The 14,584-nt window shown below is 43.9% G+C and overlaps 1 protein-coding gene across 3 annotated transcripts in view; it reads left to right on the forward strand.

The window, feature by feature from the left end:
* Rab11fip1 (RAB11 family interacting protein 1) overlaps nucleotides 1-14,584 on the forward strand; it is a 40,143-nt gene that overhangs the window by 18,621 nt on the left and 6,938 nt on the right. For 2 of the 3 annotated variants that reach the window (XM_070016183.1, XM_070016184.1), the window contains exons 2-5: nucleotides 273-715; nucleotides 2,649-3,450; nucleotides 5,243-7,012; nucleotides 7,814-7,922. In XM_070016183.1, coding sequence (XP_069872284.1) covers nucleotides 273-715; nucleotides 2,649-3,450; nucleotides 5,243-7,012; nucleotides 7,814-7,922 — 3,124 coding nt within the window. The remainder of the gene's footprint in view (nucleotides 1-272; nucleotides 716-2,648; nucleotides 3,451-5,242; nucleotides 7,013-7,813; nucleotides 7,923-14,584) is intronic. The other variant, XM_070016185.1, reaches the window with a different exon arrangement.

The following is a 14,584-nucleotide window of genomic DNA, read 5'->3' on the forward strand; positions in this document are numbered from 1 at the left end:
GGATCAGGATTTTAGATGATTATAAGGGCTGGAGGTAAAGCTCCAGCTTAGCATGCTCAAGGCCCTGGGTTCATCATCAGCACACAAAAATCAATAAAGAAATAAAGGTACAAATTTTGCCCTCAGCACCCATTTCACCAAAGAGAAAGCCTAAAAATGCATTTGTTGAAGAGGTTGGAGGAGCAAAGAGGAGAGGCCCGTTAATGGAGACCATAAGCACTGTTGTAAACTCTTGCGCCCAAAGGTAACCTCTCAGCCTCTCTTCCCTTTAGGTGGTATACCTTAAGATCCAAGCCAGGAAAGAAGGACAAAGAGCGTGGAGAAATTGAGGTGGATATCCAGTTCATGAGAAACAACATGACTGCTAGCATGTTTGACCTCTCAATGAAAGACAAACCTCGGAACCCATTTGGAAAACTGAAAGACAAGATCAAAGGGAAGAATAAGGATAGCATGTCTGATACGGCCTCTGCCATTGTCCCCAGTGTGACACCCTCCATAGACAGTGATGATGAATCTTTTTCAAAAGACAAGAAAAAGAAATCAAAGATCAAGACTTTGTTTTCCAAATCGAATTTGCAGAAAACACCGCTTTCCCAGTCTATGTCTGTCCTGCCTACTTCAAAGCCAGACAAAGTGCTCCTTCGGCCTGGAGACTTCCAGTCTCAGTGGGAGGATGATGACAATGAAGACGAGTCCTCCTCCGCCTCAGACAGTAAGTCCCTGCTGCTGCTTCTCATTTGGCTTCTCTTTTCATTTCCACCTTGGCCTCCCTTGCAGTATCAGATGGGCAGAGAAAAGACTTTAACTCAGCATTTTAGCTCCTGCACTGATAGTGGTGGTGTTGGTGGTGGTAGTAATAGAGATGGCCGTGATGTCAGTTTTGGTTGAGAGCCATCTTTATTTCTAAGTACTGTGGTTTCTAAGAATGTGTAAATGCCTTCTCCAAAGTATCTGGCTCTGCATCAGTTTGGAGTTCATAGAATGAGTTCTTTATGTTCAGGGTTTACTTTTATTTTTTTATGTTGTTGTTTTGTTTTTAAGGTAAAGCCATGGAGCTACCAGTGCTTGTGGCTCATACCTATAATCCTACCTACATAGGAGGTAGAGATCTGAGGATCCCAGTTTGAAACCAGCCTGAATAGATAAATCTGAGACTATTATCTCCAGTTAACCAGTTAACCAGTAAAAGGCCAGAAGTGGAGTTGTGGTTCAAGTAGTAGAGTGACACCTGTGAGCTAAAAGAGAAGCCAAGAAAAAAACAATCACACCTGTAATCTTAGCTTCTCAGAAGGCTGAGATCTGAGGATCATGGTTTGAAGCCAGTTTGGGCAGAAAAGTGTATGAGACTCAAATCTCCAATTAATCAACAAAAAGTTGGAAGTGGAGCTATGACTCAAGTGGTAGAGTGCTAGACTTGAACAAAAGGGCTAAGAGATAACACTCAGGCCCTGAGTTCAAACCCCAGGACCAGCACACATACATGCACATGTGCATGTGCGCACGCACACACACACACACACACACACACACAAGAAAACTAAACAAATGAAAAAACAAAATATGGAAACTTGTAATTCTATTTCATTAATTAATTCAGTAGTTACTGAGCTCTGTTATGGGCTTAAAACACTGAGATACATCCTTAATGGAAGCTCAGGAAATCCTGTTCCCTTAACACAGAATTAATTGTGTATATTTGAATTTTATTTAACTTATTTTAATATTCATATTTGCATTTTGTATTTGAATTTCAATTTCTTGAACTAATTGTTTTTCTTTTCGTGTGTGTGTGTGTGTGTGTGTGTGTGTGTGTCTGTGTGTATGCGTCAGTCCTAAGACTTGGAACTCAGGGTCTGGGTGTCCCTGCCTTTTTGCTCAAGGCTAGCACTCTACTACTTGAGTCACAGATCTACTTCTGGCTTTTTTTGTTTTTGTCGGCTGTAGGGCTTGAACTCAAGGCCTGGGTGCTATTTCTGAGCTTTTTTACTCAAGTCTGGTGCTCTACCACTTTGAGCCACAGCACCACTTCTCGTTTTCTGGTGGTTAATTGGAGATAAGAGTCTCACAGACTTCCCTGCTCAGGCTAGCTTTGTACTATAATCCTTAGATCTCAGCCTCCTAAGTAGCTAGGATTATAAGCTTGAGTCACTAATGCCTGGATACTATTGGCTTTTTGATGATTAAATGGAGATAAGACTCTCCCAGACTTTCCTGTCTAGGCAGGCTTCAAACCATGATCCTCAGATCTCAGCCTCCTGAGTTGCTAGGATTATAGGTGTCAACCACCAGCACCCAGCTGAACTTATTTTGGTGACCAGGTCTCCCTGTGAAATCCAGACTGGCCTCAAAGTCACAATTCTACTGGAATTACCATTATACTTGGCCTTGAATTTTAATTTCAATGACTAAATTTCTGCTGTTTGGAAAAGGCTGCCCTTTTTCATTTTTTAACAAAACTGTATCCAGCAACTGACAAATGTCTGCCCATTGTAAATCACTCATTTTATTCTTTCATTTACCCTTTCCTTTTTTACTCGGACTCAAACCCAAGGCTTTAGGTATCCTAGGCAAGGACTTTACCAATGTGCCACATCTTCAGTCCCCAATCATTTAATTCTCTGTCCCCTCTCTGCATTCCTTCCTAGTCATGTCCCAAAAGAGAGCAGTGAGTGCGGATCCGAAACAACTGAACCAAATCAACTTCAGCCTTCCCAAGAAAGAAGGGTTGTCCTTTCTTGGGGGCCTTCGGTCCAAGAACGACTTCCTTTCCCGCTCTAACATCTGTATCAATGGGAACCATGTTTACCTGGAGCAACCAGAGGCCAAGAGTGAAACCAAGGACAGCAGTCCATCTAATTCCCCATCACCCCAGGGCTTCCGGAAGAAGCATTTGTTCTCCTCCACTGAAAACCTTGCCATTCGGTCTTGGAAGGAGGCTGGGGAAGGTGACAGCACCTCTTCCGACAGGCGGCTGTCTGAGACCTCCACCAAGGGCTCTCCAAAGTCCTCGGATTCGCTGAAGTCCATGTCTCTGCCATCCTACCGTCCTCTGGCCAGTGGGGACATTAGGGAAAACCTGGCTCCAGTGAACCTGGAGGTTGTCAGAGAAACGAAAGATAGCAAAAAACCAGAGAGCAAGAAATCCTCTTTGCTTTCTCTGGTGACAGGAAAGAAGGATATAGTGAAGGGCAGTGAAAGTGAAAGCCCTCATGCTGTCCCCTCCAAGGAGAAGGAAGGCATGCTTGCAGAAGCCCAGCCCAAGGAGGAAGACCCAGTAAGAAGGTCGGAGAAAGATGCTGAAGATGTTGCCTCCAGACAGGGCAATTCCCTCAACCCCTTTGAAGACGTGCAGATCTCAGAGCCAGAAGTGGGACAGGAGACCACGTGTGAACCAAAGCCACCCATTCCTTCTGCGAGGGCTCCGCAGACCAAAGCTGTGAAGCCTCGGTGAGTCTTGACTCTTCTCACACAGGGCTTGCCCCTTTTCTCTGTGGGACTTAGAAGGAAGGCCTCTTTCTACTAGAGCAAACCTGGCCTGTCCCATGATGACACAAAGGTTTGCCAAAGGTTTGCTGTCTGTTTTCCCTAGTCCCTACTGAGGACCAGCCTGGGCTTGCCTAGGCTGCATGAAGGCAGCATGTTTCCCAGCGCAAAGCTACCACCCCGTAGGTGTGGCTTGTTCTCAGTAAGCCAATAAGAGCCAATTCTGAATTAGAATGCAAGGCTGGGGTTGTGAGGTACACAAACTGTGTTTATTAAGTTTTTAGTGAGCGTTTCCCTTGAGGAAGATGCTGTCTTTGATTGCACAGTGGCATTGCTTTGCTGGCATGAATGACCTTTGAGTGTGCCTGTGACAGCTTTCTGTGTCTCCTCTGTGCCTGGATCTCAAAACCTTTGTGAGCCTGGATAGCCTTCTGCTTTCTCATGTGACACGTTCATGCTCAGTGTTTCTGTAGTCTGGGAAATCCAACCTTTTTTTGGAGATCTACTTACCTTGGACACACACGTATGCACACGTCCTTTCTCTTTGAAATCCAGACCTGTTGCCTTGTGTTACATTTCTTACTGAACTTTTTAGATGAACTTTAAATTTATAAAAATTTTTCATTTTTAGGGCTGGGAAGGTGGCTCAGTGGTAGAGCACTTGCCTTGTATGCATGAGGCCCTGGGTTCGATTCCTCAGCACCACATAAGCAGAAAAAATTTTTTTTTTTCATTTTTAGTATCTTTATTGTAAAAGTGATGAACAGGGGCTTGCAGTTACATAAGTAAGGTAATGAGTACATTTCTTTTTAAAAACTATTACTCTTCTCATTTTCTCCTGTTTACCCCTCTCTACTCCCCTCTCCCCCAACTTGTATAGTTCATTTCCAACATAGTGTCAAGTGAGTATCATTGTTGCATTAGTTCATCTTTTGCCCTGCTGTTTCTGTGATTCCCTTTCCCTTCCACGGAATGAATAAATTTATATACAAGACAAAAGGTACAGCCAGGTGCCGGTGGCTCATGCCTGTAATCCTAGCTACTCAAGAGGCTGAGATCTGAGGATCACAGTTCAAAGCCAGACTAGGCAGGAAAATCCTTGAGATTCTTATCTCCAATTAACTACTAGAAAACCAGAAGTGGCATTGTGGCTCAAGTGGTAGGGTGCTAGCCTTGAGCTAAAGAGCTGAGAGACAGCACCCAGGCCCAGCGTTCATGCTCTACAACCAAAACCAAAAGAAAAATCAAACAAAACAAAACAAAAAGAACCAAGACAAGGGTACAGAAAACTAAAACAGAAAAAAAAAATAGAAATAACTGCATACAGGACATAATAAGAACCTCTTGTTTTCAATTCTTGGAGTTCATGTTGATACACTTAGATGAACTTTTTTTGTCCTGCCATAATCAAGTAGTAATCTGGAATTATTGGCTGTTACCTTAGCTGGATTTTTCCATTCCTACTGCAGCAGATGTTGGTGTGGCAAATGTGCTTGGTGATAAAGGTACCTTTTATGTATGCTGGGAGCATATATAGTTCAGTTGCAGCGTGTGTGCTTAGCATGGGTGAGGCCCTAGGGAAATGAAAAGTATATTTTTTGTATGTTAAGGGTGGGTATTCCCTAACTTTCTAACATAACCCCAAGTATACATTAAAAATCTCTCCCTTGTAGAAAAATTTTAATTTTACATGTTTTTTTGTCTCTCACAATGCATCTGCAACTGACCGGCAGATTTTATTTTGTCCTTTTTGCAGACTGGAAGTGTCTCCAGAGGCTCAATCCAAAGCCAGGTTTCCTTCTTCCCCCAGCTCTCCTCTTCTTTCCTCTGCTCTTCTTCCCAGCTCTGGTCAGACACTTGACCTTTCTGAATTAGGACATGGTTCAGAGATAGACTCCTCTGAAAGTCCCTCTGTCTCCTCATCTTTCTCATCCCCCATTACAGCTCCTATTTCTACATCTACTCCAATTGAACACTGGGCCCCCACGGGCAAGGGCCAGATCAGTTCTGAAGAACCACCTTTGCTCCTTAAAGCAGGCTGGCAAAAGGAGAGTTCAGCACCAGTTCCAAACACTGGCTCCTCTGTGTTGGTATCACTTTGCAAACAGACACCCATCGCAGTGTGGGAAAAGACAGGAGATTCTCCAAGGAGCAGGAACAGTGAGTCTGACCTGGTAAGGGAAGCTAGCAGTGATGAATCAGGAAATCATCTTCAGGAGCAGCAAGAGGCTCTGAGGGTTTCCTATCAAGAACAAGAGGACTGTGTCCACTGCCCTGAAGAGGCTCACAGAGCACCATTTGCTCTTTTCCTCAGCAGTGGCCCAATCACGGGTCTTTCCCAGAAGCCTGTAGCTGAGGGAGATACAGACATTGGAAATCAGTCTAGATCTTTGAGGGAGAACAGAGTTAGGGGTGGTGGATTGACTCCTATAGTCAAAGAATTAGCATCTCCCCTTCAGGTGGAGGAAGTAGCCCTCCCATTGGACACCATGACACAGAAACATGAAGAGATGGATGTGAACACCAGTGAGGCCCCAAAGAAAGTAAAAAAGCGTGTGTCCTTTTCTGAGCAGCTCTTTACACAAGAGGAGGTGGAGAAACCCACAGAATTAGGAGCAGAAGACAAAAGGCATCCCCAGAAGCTGGCCTGTGAGGAGGCTGTCTCAGGGACCATATCTAGCATGGAGCCCCTCAGCCTTCCTCACACAGATGACACAGAGCAGGAGCCTGTGGACACAGAAGATCAGCTCCTCATCCCCTCTCATGTGGAGAGCTTCTCCCAAGACCCCACGAGTAAAGCAAGCTCAGTAAAAGGCAGCCTACTTTTCCAGATAGAAGGGGATAATACCCTCACAGCTCAGTATCAGAGCAAAGCCAGCGATCACGAAGGCCTGTTGTCTGATCCCCTGAGTGGTCTTCCATCTGCCTCTGATGTGAAACCTCCCCCTATGGCTGATCTGAACTTGTCCCTTCCTTCCATTCCTGAAGTGGCCTCAGATGATGAAAGAGTAGATGAGGTTGAAGGTATGACGGAGACAGCAAAGCCAAGAGTGCCAGAAGTAGAGGCTCCATCCTTCGGTGGGTCCCCTTCCACAGAGAATCTGCTTGTCCTAAGGCTACAAGCCTCCAAAGCAGCTTCTGTAGAGCAGACAGTAGCTTTGGGAATCCATAAATCACATCTTGACGTAGATGAGCAGTTGCCAGGCCCTGATACTTGTGAAGAAACAAAGGCCAAGGAAAGCGGGATGCCAAGTCAGCCTGCTGGCTCATCTCTGGACTCTCCTGTACCCAGCCCCTCCCTCTCTGAGACCTTTCCTGCTACACATTCTTTCCCCAGCTCTCCACATTCCCACACTCACCACACCATTGCAGCAGAATCTCAAAAACAAGCAACAGCAGAGGGCTCCGCTGCTAAAGTTGACAATTTTGGCAAGAGGAAGCCGCTTCTTCAGGCCTGGGTCTCACCCTCAGAGACACATCCAGTCTCAGCTCAGCCAAGCACAGGAACGGGGGCAGCCAAGCACAGGTGAGAGATGGGGAGACTGTCTTTGTAACTCTTTGCTTTTATCTGCAGTGGTCTTGGCTTCCAACCACCGAGCTCCTGAGCCCCCAATCTGCCTACCTGGCTGAGAGGGCCTGTCTCACAAAAGCTGTGGCTTGTGGTGGGAATACCTGAAGACCATCTGCATGAGTAGCAAGATCATGGTAGGAGTTCTCAAAAATAGCTTAGGAATCCTGCAGAGTTAGGAGCCAGTCAGATTCTGGAGCCCTCCAACTGTAGAAATGTTCCTTGAAGAGGGTCAGGAAGAAGCCAAGATGGAGCAGTAGAATCACATGGTGTTGAAATCTGTCCAAAGAGAGCTGTTGTGCTTGTTCTGAATTGCAAGCCCATTGGAGTCCTAGTGACAGGATATAGTTACTTTCACATATAAGAGACTTTCTGAGGTCCTTTTAGGTGGATGTGTTTGGGATCAAACCCAAGACCCATGTGTGCTTGGTACTTGCCTTGCCACTGAGTTTCACCCCAGGCCTTAAAGTCTGTCTTTAATCCCTCCTGATTTTCTTAACCTGGCAAAAAGCTCATGAGAACATCAAGATACTTGGCCCAGGATGTGCTTTGCTGGCTTGTGTGTGGCAGCCTTGTCCTGTCTGCTTTCGATTCCACAGGAGCTGAAACATTGGAGTGGATCCTGGACGACAGATGTGAACAAAGTGTATTCTACTCTCTCCTCCCTCATCTGTTTTGCCAGCTGCCATCTTTGAGATGGGCAGTTCTCAATTTTGTGGTTATAGGAAGGTTTCAGAATCTTCTTTCCCTTTTCTTTAGACTCCAGCCTGTGAAACCAATGAATACAACAGCCACCAAGATCACCAACTCCAGTTTGGGAACTGCCACCATCATCAGTGAGAACCTCATCAATGAAGCAATGATGAAGGTATGGCATGTTGGCATGTTATAGACTTATAGCTATCATGTGTAAAGTCATCATTATAGCTTAGCATGGCAGTTCAGGCCTATAATTCTAGCTACCCTGGAGGCTAAAGGGAGAGAATTTCTTGAGTCTATTAGTTTGTGACTAATCTAGGCAACACAGCAAGATCCCATCTCAAAAGAAAAAATGAACCAGATACTAGTGGCTCATGCTTGTAATCTTAGCTTCATGGGAGGCTGAGATCTGAGGATCAAGTTTGAAGCCAGCCTGGGCAGAAAAGTTTATGAAACTTATCTCCAACTAACTATCCAAAAAGCCAAAAGTAGATCTGTGGCTCAAGTGGTAGAGTGCTGGCCGTGAGCAAAAAAAAGCTCAGGAACAGTGCCCAGACCATGTTCAAACTCCAGGACTGGCTCCCTCCCTCCCCCCCCTCCCCCCCACGCACACACAAAGTGCTTGCTAGCATACATGGACAATGCCCTGGGCTTAAATCCTAGCACCAAAAGTCACCATTGAAGACATCTCTTTGAGCACCAGGCAGTGGCAGGAGTTACCTAATAATACCAGCTGATGGCTTTGGGACTTTGGGGTAATTTCTGGGAGCTCCTAGACTTTCCATTGGATGAATAACTGCTTATTCTTATATTGTTATCTATTGCTTTTCCGTGTGTGTCAAGCTGATGCTGGAAATCTTGTTCATCCATTCATTTGTTCATTCATTTTATCTTTTTTGAGCCACCCTCCCAGGCCCTGGTACTTCTTTTTATTCAGAAGAAAAACCTGGCCTGTTCATGTCAGATGCTTTCTTTCTTCCTGTTTCCTTTTTATCTCTCATGGGAAATGTAAAATTCTTGAATTGTAATTTATTCCATAGATGACTTGTTTTGTAACTTTGTCTTGAAATTATTTCAAACATAACAAAAGTTGCAAGAACAGTACAAAGAATCCTTGTAAACATTTCCTCCGGATTCACCAACTGTTCACATTTGACCAGGTTTGCTTTATCTCTCCCCCTTTCAACTTCCTCTCCCTCCCCTGCTCTCTGTGTATACAGACAGCCATGCGCTTGTCTTTTTCTCCCTGAATTATTAGAAAGTAAGTTGTACAAATACAGGACATTCATCAAGATCTGGAAATTTAACCTAGACATAGCACCTATTTGTCATCTACAGTCATATTTAGGTTTTTGCCAGTTGTCCCAGTAGTGTTCTATTTATCTGTTTTTTTTCAGTCCAAGAACCAATTTAGGATCCCTCAGTAATCATAAGAAATAATTGCTGAAAACAAGTTAGCATCATCTAGCCCCTTTGCTCTCTCTTCCTTGGTGAACATGCTAATAGGGCAAGTGGTAAGCATTGTTCTCAAAAATATTAGCCATTGCCAAAACTGCGTGCCTACTACACTAGCCTAGAAATTTATCCTTACTATAAGTCTATCCCCTGGGCTTTGGTGTCTCTGTAGTCATCGCAGGTAGAAACATCAACACTATCTTCCTAGAATTAATAACATTTATCAGGAAATGAGGCCAAAGAGCATCACCAAGGTGGTGATAATGGAAGACCGTCATTTACCAGCCTCCCATCCTGCCTTTTACGTGGAATGCTTTGTGGTCCTTTCTGATTATATTTTTACTTTTTTTTTTTTTTTTTTTTTTGATGCTGGGATTAAACCCAGAGAGAAACAAACACCTCTTTTCCGGGAAATTAGCAAGACTCTTGGCTCCCATTTTATTTAGTCTGTAAATTGCATTTAAACCAGGGGCTTATCTCCTAGAACAGATAAAGAGAATAATTTACCTCCAAAGTAAGGCATCTCTGCTTATTCTTGCTTATGATTTGTAAGCCTGGCAGTTACCCCTCCACCTTCCACAAATCTCTTAGTCCTAGATCCTCCCTAAGAAATGTTCTGGAAAGTTCCCTGGGGACTGTTTGTGGCTTTTTTTGTATAATGGGTACTTTGTACTAAGCCTAAAACAGTACTTAGAAAAATAACTACTCTTCAGAATGTTGCAAAATAAGGGAGAGGCTGGAGAAAGAAATTGCATAGGTAAAGTTATGGAAAGCTACCTGGATCATTGCTACCATGATTTCTCCCCCAAGCCCTTGAGCTATTATTTTAGGACCCCATTTTTCATATCTTGTTTATAACTAGCAGCATATTATTTACCCAGGTGGCATTAAGACTTCAATTATGAAACAGGAAAGCCAAGTAGATCCAAACATTTTCAGTTTTATTGAAAAAGTTGGACACTCATTTTAAATGTATGTCATTATTGCAACTATGTAAAAAGTAAAATTCAGTGTAAAAAATCCTGGTAAGAAGTGCATGACAGTGAACACCAACCTTTCTTGCATTGGTGAATATTTTCTCTGTGCTTTAGTTTTTCCATAGCCTTCTTATTTTCTATAAGGCTGGATTGTTTTACATATTTTAAAAAACCCATAACTAGGGTCTTCTAATGATTTTGAAGTCCTGTATATCTTCTTTCCTCTTTGCTTACAAATTCCACGGTGAGTAGTTGGTTGACAGTTTGTATGCGGTGACTTAATATGTTTGCCTTTTCAATCCTGGGTATTTATCTTAGAGAAATATTTAGAGATATGACCAAAGTGTTTTGCTCATGTTCTTTTTTTGTGTGTGCCAGTTTTGGGGCATGAACTCAGAGCCTGAGCACTATCCCTGAACTTTTTGCTCAAGGCTAGTGCTCTACCTCTTGAGCCATAGCTCCACTTCTGGCTTTGTTTTTGGTAGTTAATTGGAAATGAGAGTCTCATGGACTTTGCTACCCAGGCTGGCTTTGAACCGCAATCCTCAGATCTCAGCCTTCTGAGTAGTTAGGATTATAGGTGTGAACCACCAGCATCTATCTCTGCTCATGCTTTTTTTTTTTTTTTGGCCTGTCCTAGGGCTTGAACTCTGGGCCTGGGTGCTGACCCTGCGCTCTTCAGCTCAAGGCGAGTGCTCTACTGCTTGAGCCACAGAACCACTTCCGGTTTTCTAGTGGGTTAATTGGAGTTAAGAGTCTCACAGACTTTTCTGCCCGGGCTGGCTTTAAACTGTGATCCTCAGATCTCAGCCTCCTCAGTAGCTAGGATTACAGGCGTGAGCCACTGGCACCTGGCTCTGCTCATGCATTTTAATAAGGCTATTTTACTTATAGAGGTTGAAAAAAACTGAAATATTTAGCAATATGTTTAAATCCAATGGCATTATAAGTAGTAAAATAATTTTAACTGAAATTTAATGATGGAAAAATACAAACTAATAGTAATTTTTAAAAAATTATCAAACTCTTTTTTTTTTTTTTTTTTTTTTTTTTTTTTTGTCGGTCGTGGGGCTTGAACTCTGGGCCTGGGCGTTGTCCCTCAGCTCTTCAGCTCAAGGCGAGCGCTCTACCACTTGAGCTACAGCGCCACTTCCGGTTTTCTGGTGGTTTATTGGAGATAGGAGTCTCACAGTCTCTCCTGCCCGGGCTGGCTTTGAACCGCGATCCTCAGATCTCAGCCTCCTGAGTAGCTAGGATTACAGGCGTGAGCCACCAGCGCCCGGCTAAAAAATTATCAAACTCTTTATCTCCAATAAACCACTCAGAAAACTGGAAGTGGCTCAGTGGCTCAAGTGGTAGAGTGCTCGCCTTGAGCTGAAGAGCTGAGGGACAGCGCCCTGGGGCCCAGAGTTCAAGCCCCATGACAGACAAAAAAAAAAAAAATCAAACTCTATTATATTTGATTCTGTTTTACCTTGTGAAATATACTATAAAGAAACCCAAGGTATGAAAAGAGAAGCTTCTGTGACTGGTTAGAATTCTGGGGTAGAAGCATGCTGGAACCATGGTATTTGATACATTCTGACTCCTGAAATGATTTACAGCCTAAAAAAGGTGTTATTCCATAAGTCTGGCCTTTAGTTGGTGAAGATACAGTTTAAGAGTACTTGGGGCAGGGGGGTGGGGGGCTGGGAAGGTGGCTCAATGGTAGAGTGCTTGCCTTGCATGCATGAGGCCCTGGGTTCAATTCCTCAGCACCACATAAGCAGAAAAAGCCAGAAGTGGTGCCAAAAACAAAAAAGTACTTGGGGAAAATAAAATTAATATTTCTTTTTGTTTTGTCAGTTGTGGGGTTTAATTCTGGGCCTGGGTGCTATCCCTGAGTTTGCACTGAAGAGTGAAAGGCTAGCGCTCTACCACTTGAACCACAATGCCACTTCCAGTTTTCTGGTGGTTAATTGGAGATAAGAGTCTCTTGGACTTAACTGCCAGGGCTGGCTTTGAACTGCAATCCTCAGATCTCAGCCTTCTGAGTAGCTAGGATTACAGGCATGAGCCACTGGCTCCTGGCTAAAATGACTATTTCTAAGGGGAAAAAAAAGAAACCCATGAAAAATAAGAAAGGGACTCACACAGTATTTGTTGGAATTATGGATAGTAGTTTTGTCCTTCTGTATTTGAGATTTTTCACCATGAACAATACTTTTCTTTTTCTTCTCTTTTCTTTTTTCCTTCTGCCCTCCCTCCTCTCTTTCTTCTGTCTTCCCTTTTCCTTCCTCGCTCCCTCGCTCCCTCCCTCCTTCCCTCCCTCTCTCCCTTCCTTCCTTCCTTCCTTCCTTCCTTCCTCCACAGGGTCCCACTTTGCTAAATGTAAGATTCTTTAGCCTCAGCCTCCCAAGAGCTGGATTATATGCATGCTGTGTCATGGTTAAATATTCCTTTTATAGTTAAAAAAATATTTTTGGAGGAGAAATGAACCTTATTTATTTTGAAGTTTGAGAGAGTGAACCCAAAATCTCACACGTGCTAGCCAAGTGCTCTACTACTGAGCTAAACCCCAATTCATTGTCAGAGTCTGGTTCAGACAGCACTTCATCTTTGAACTTGTCTTGGGCACCTGGGGAGCAGTGATGTTGCTTGTCTAGGCGTCTAGAGCACTGCCTGGACTCTTACTCTGACCCTTGTATTACAGTCATTCAGTGCCTGAGTATCCCAGACAGTGCTTCCTCATCTTTCTGCCTCTAAATTCCCTCTGTAAACTAGCTTATATATAAAGCTTTTTTTTCCTTTTGTTTTTTCATTTTAATTTTTTTCTTCCCCCCCTTTTTTTTGGGGGGGGGTTGGTTGTGAGACTTGAACTCTGGGCCTGGGCGCTGTCCCTAAGCTCTTCAGCTCAGGCTAGCACTCTACCACTTGAGTCACTCATCACTTCCTGTTTTCTGGTGGTTTATGGAAATAAGAATCTCACAGAAGGGGATGGGAAGGTGGCTCAGTGGTAGAGCGCTTGCCTTGAACTGAAGAGCTGAGGGACAGTGCCCAGGCCCAGAGTTCAGGCCCCACGACCGGACCCAAAAAATTAAAAAAAATAAATAAATAAAAATTAAGAATCTCACAGACTTTCCTGCCTGGGCTGGCTTTGAATTGCAATCCTCAGATCTCAGCCTCCTGAGTAGCTAGGATTGCAGCCACTGGCACCCAGCTTTTTCTTTCTTTTAAGAAATAATGCCAGGGGCTGGGAAGGTGGCTCAGTGGTAGAGTGCTTGCCTTGCATGCATGAGGCCCTGGGTTCAATTCCTCAGCACCACATAAGCAAAAAGAAAAAAGCCAGAAGTGGCGTTGTAGCTCAAGTGGTAGAGTGCTAGCCTTGAGCTGAAGAGCTGAGGGACAGCACCAGGCCAGAGTTCAGGCCCCATGACTGAGGCAGGGAGGGTGGCGGGAGAGAAGCTCTGGCATTATTTCGTGTGTGTGTGTGTGTGTGTGTGTGTGTCTGTGTGTCTGTGTGTCTGTGTGTCTGTATGTCTGTGTGTCCTGGGCGCTGTCCCTCAGCTCAAAGCTAGCACTCTACCACTTGAGCCACAGCGTCACTTCGGGATTTTTCTGTTTATGCGGTGCTGAGGAATCGAACCTAGGGCCTCTTGCATGCAAGGCAAGCACTCTACCACTGAGCCACCTTCCCAGCCCCCAATATCAGAGCTTTAACCCAAAGCCTCACACATGAAAACTATGTGCTCCATCACTAAACTACATGCTCAGTCCCTAATAAACATTTTTGTATATATACAATCCTTATAGAGTAGAGGTGTAGTCTAAAAAACATTGAGGGCTAGGCATGGTGGTATACACCTATAATCCCATCACTCAGGAGTCTGAGGCAGGAGTATCTCAAATTCAAAGTCATCCTAGGCTACATAGGGAGATCTTGTCTCAACCAAAACCACCAATCGAAACAATAACAATAAAAAATCCTTGAAGGGACTGGGAAGGTGGCTCAGTGGTAGAGTGCTTGCCTTGCATGCATGAGGCCCTGGGTTCGATTCCTCAGCACCACATAAACAGAAAAAGTCAGAAATGGTGCTATGGCTCAAGTGGTAGAGTGCTAGCCTTGAGCTGAAGAGCTGAAGAACAGCGCCCAGGCCCAAAGTTCAGGCCCCACAACTGACAAAAAAAAAAAAATCCTTGAAATATTCTTGGCCTTTATTGACAAAAATGTTTTTTTCTTGATATGAAATGTAATTAGGCATGCAATCTGCTATAATTAATATATGAAATATAATGAGACATGCAGTTACATGTACTGTAATTTTTATTACGGTAAAATGTAATACAAAAATGTACCATTTTAGTATTTTTAATTTTAAGTTTCCTAGAGCTATTGTGCGGCCAGTCTCCAGAACTCTGC

This window comes from Dipodomys merriami, unplaced genomic scaffold, assembly GCF_024711535.1.
Source record: "Dipodomys merriami isolate MVZ:Mamm:240054 unplaced genomic scaffold, mDipMer1.0.p SCAF_12, whole genome shotgun sequence".
NCBI lineage: Eukaryota > Metazoa > Chordata > Mammalia > Rodentia > Heteromyidae > Dipodomys > Dipodomys merriami.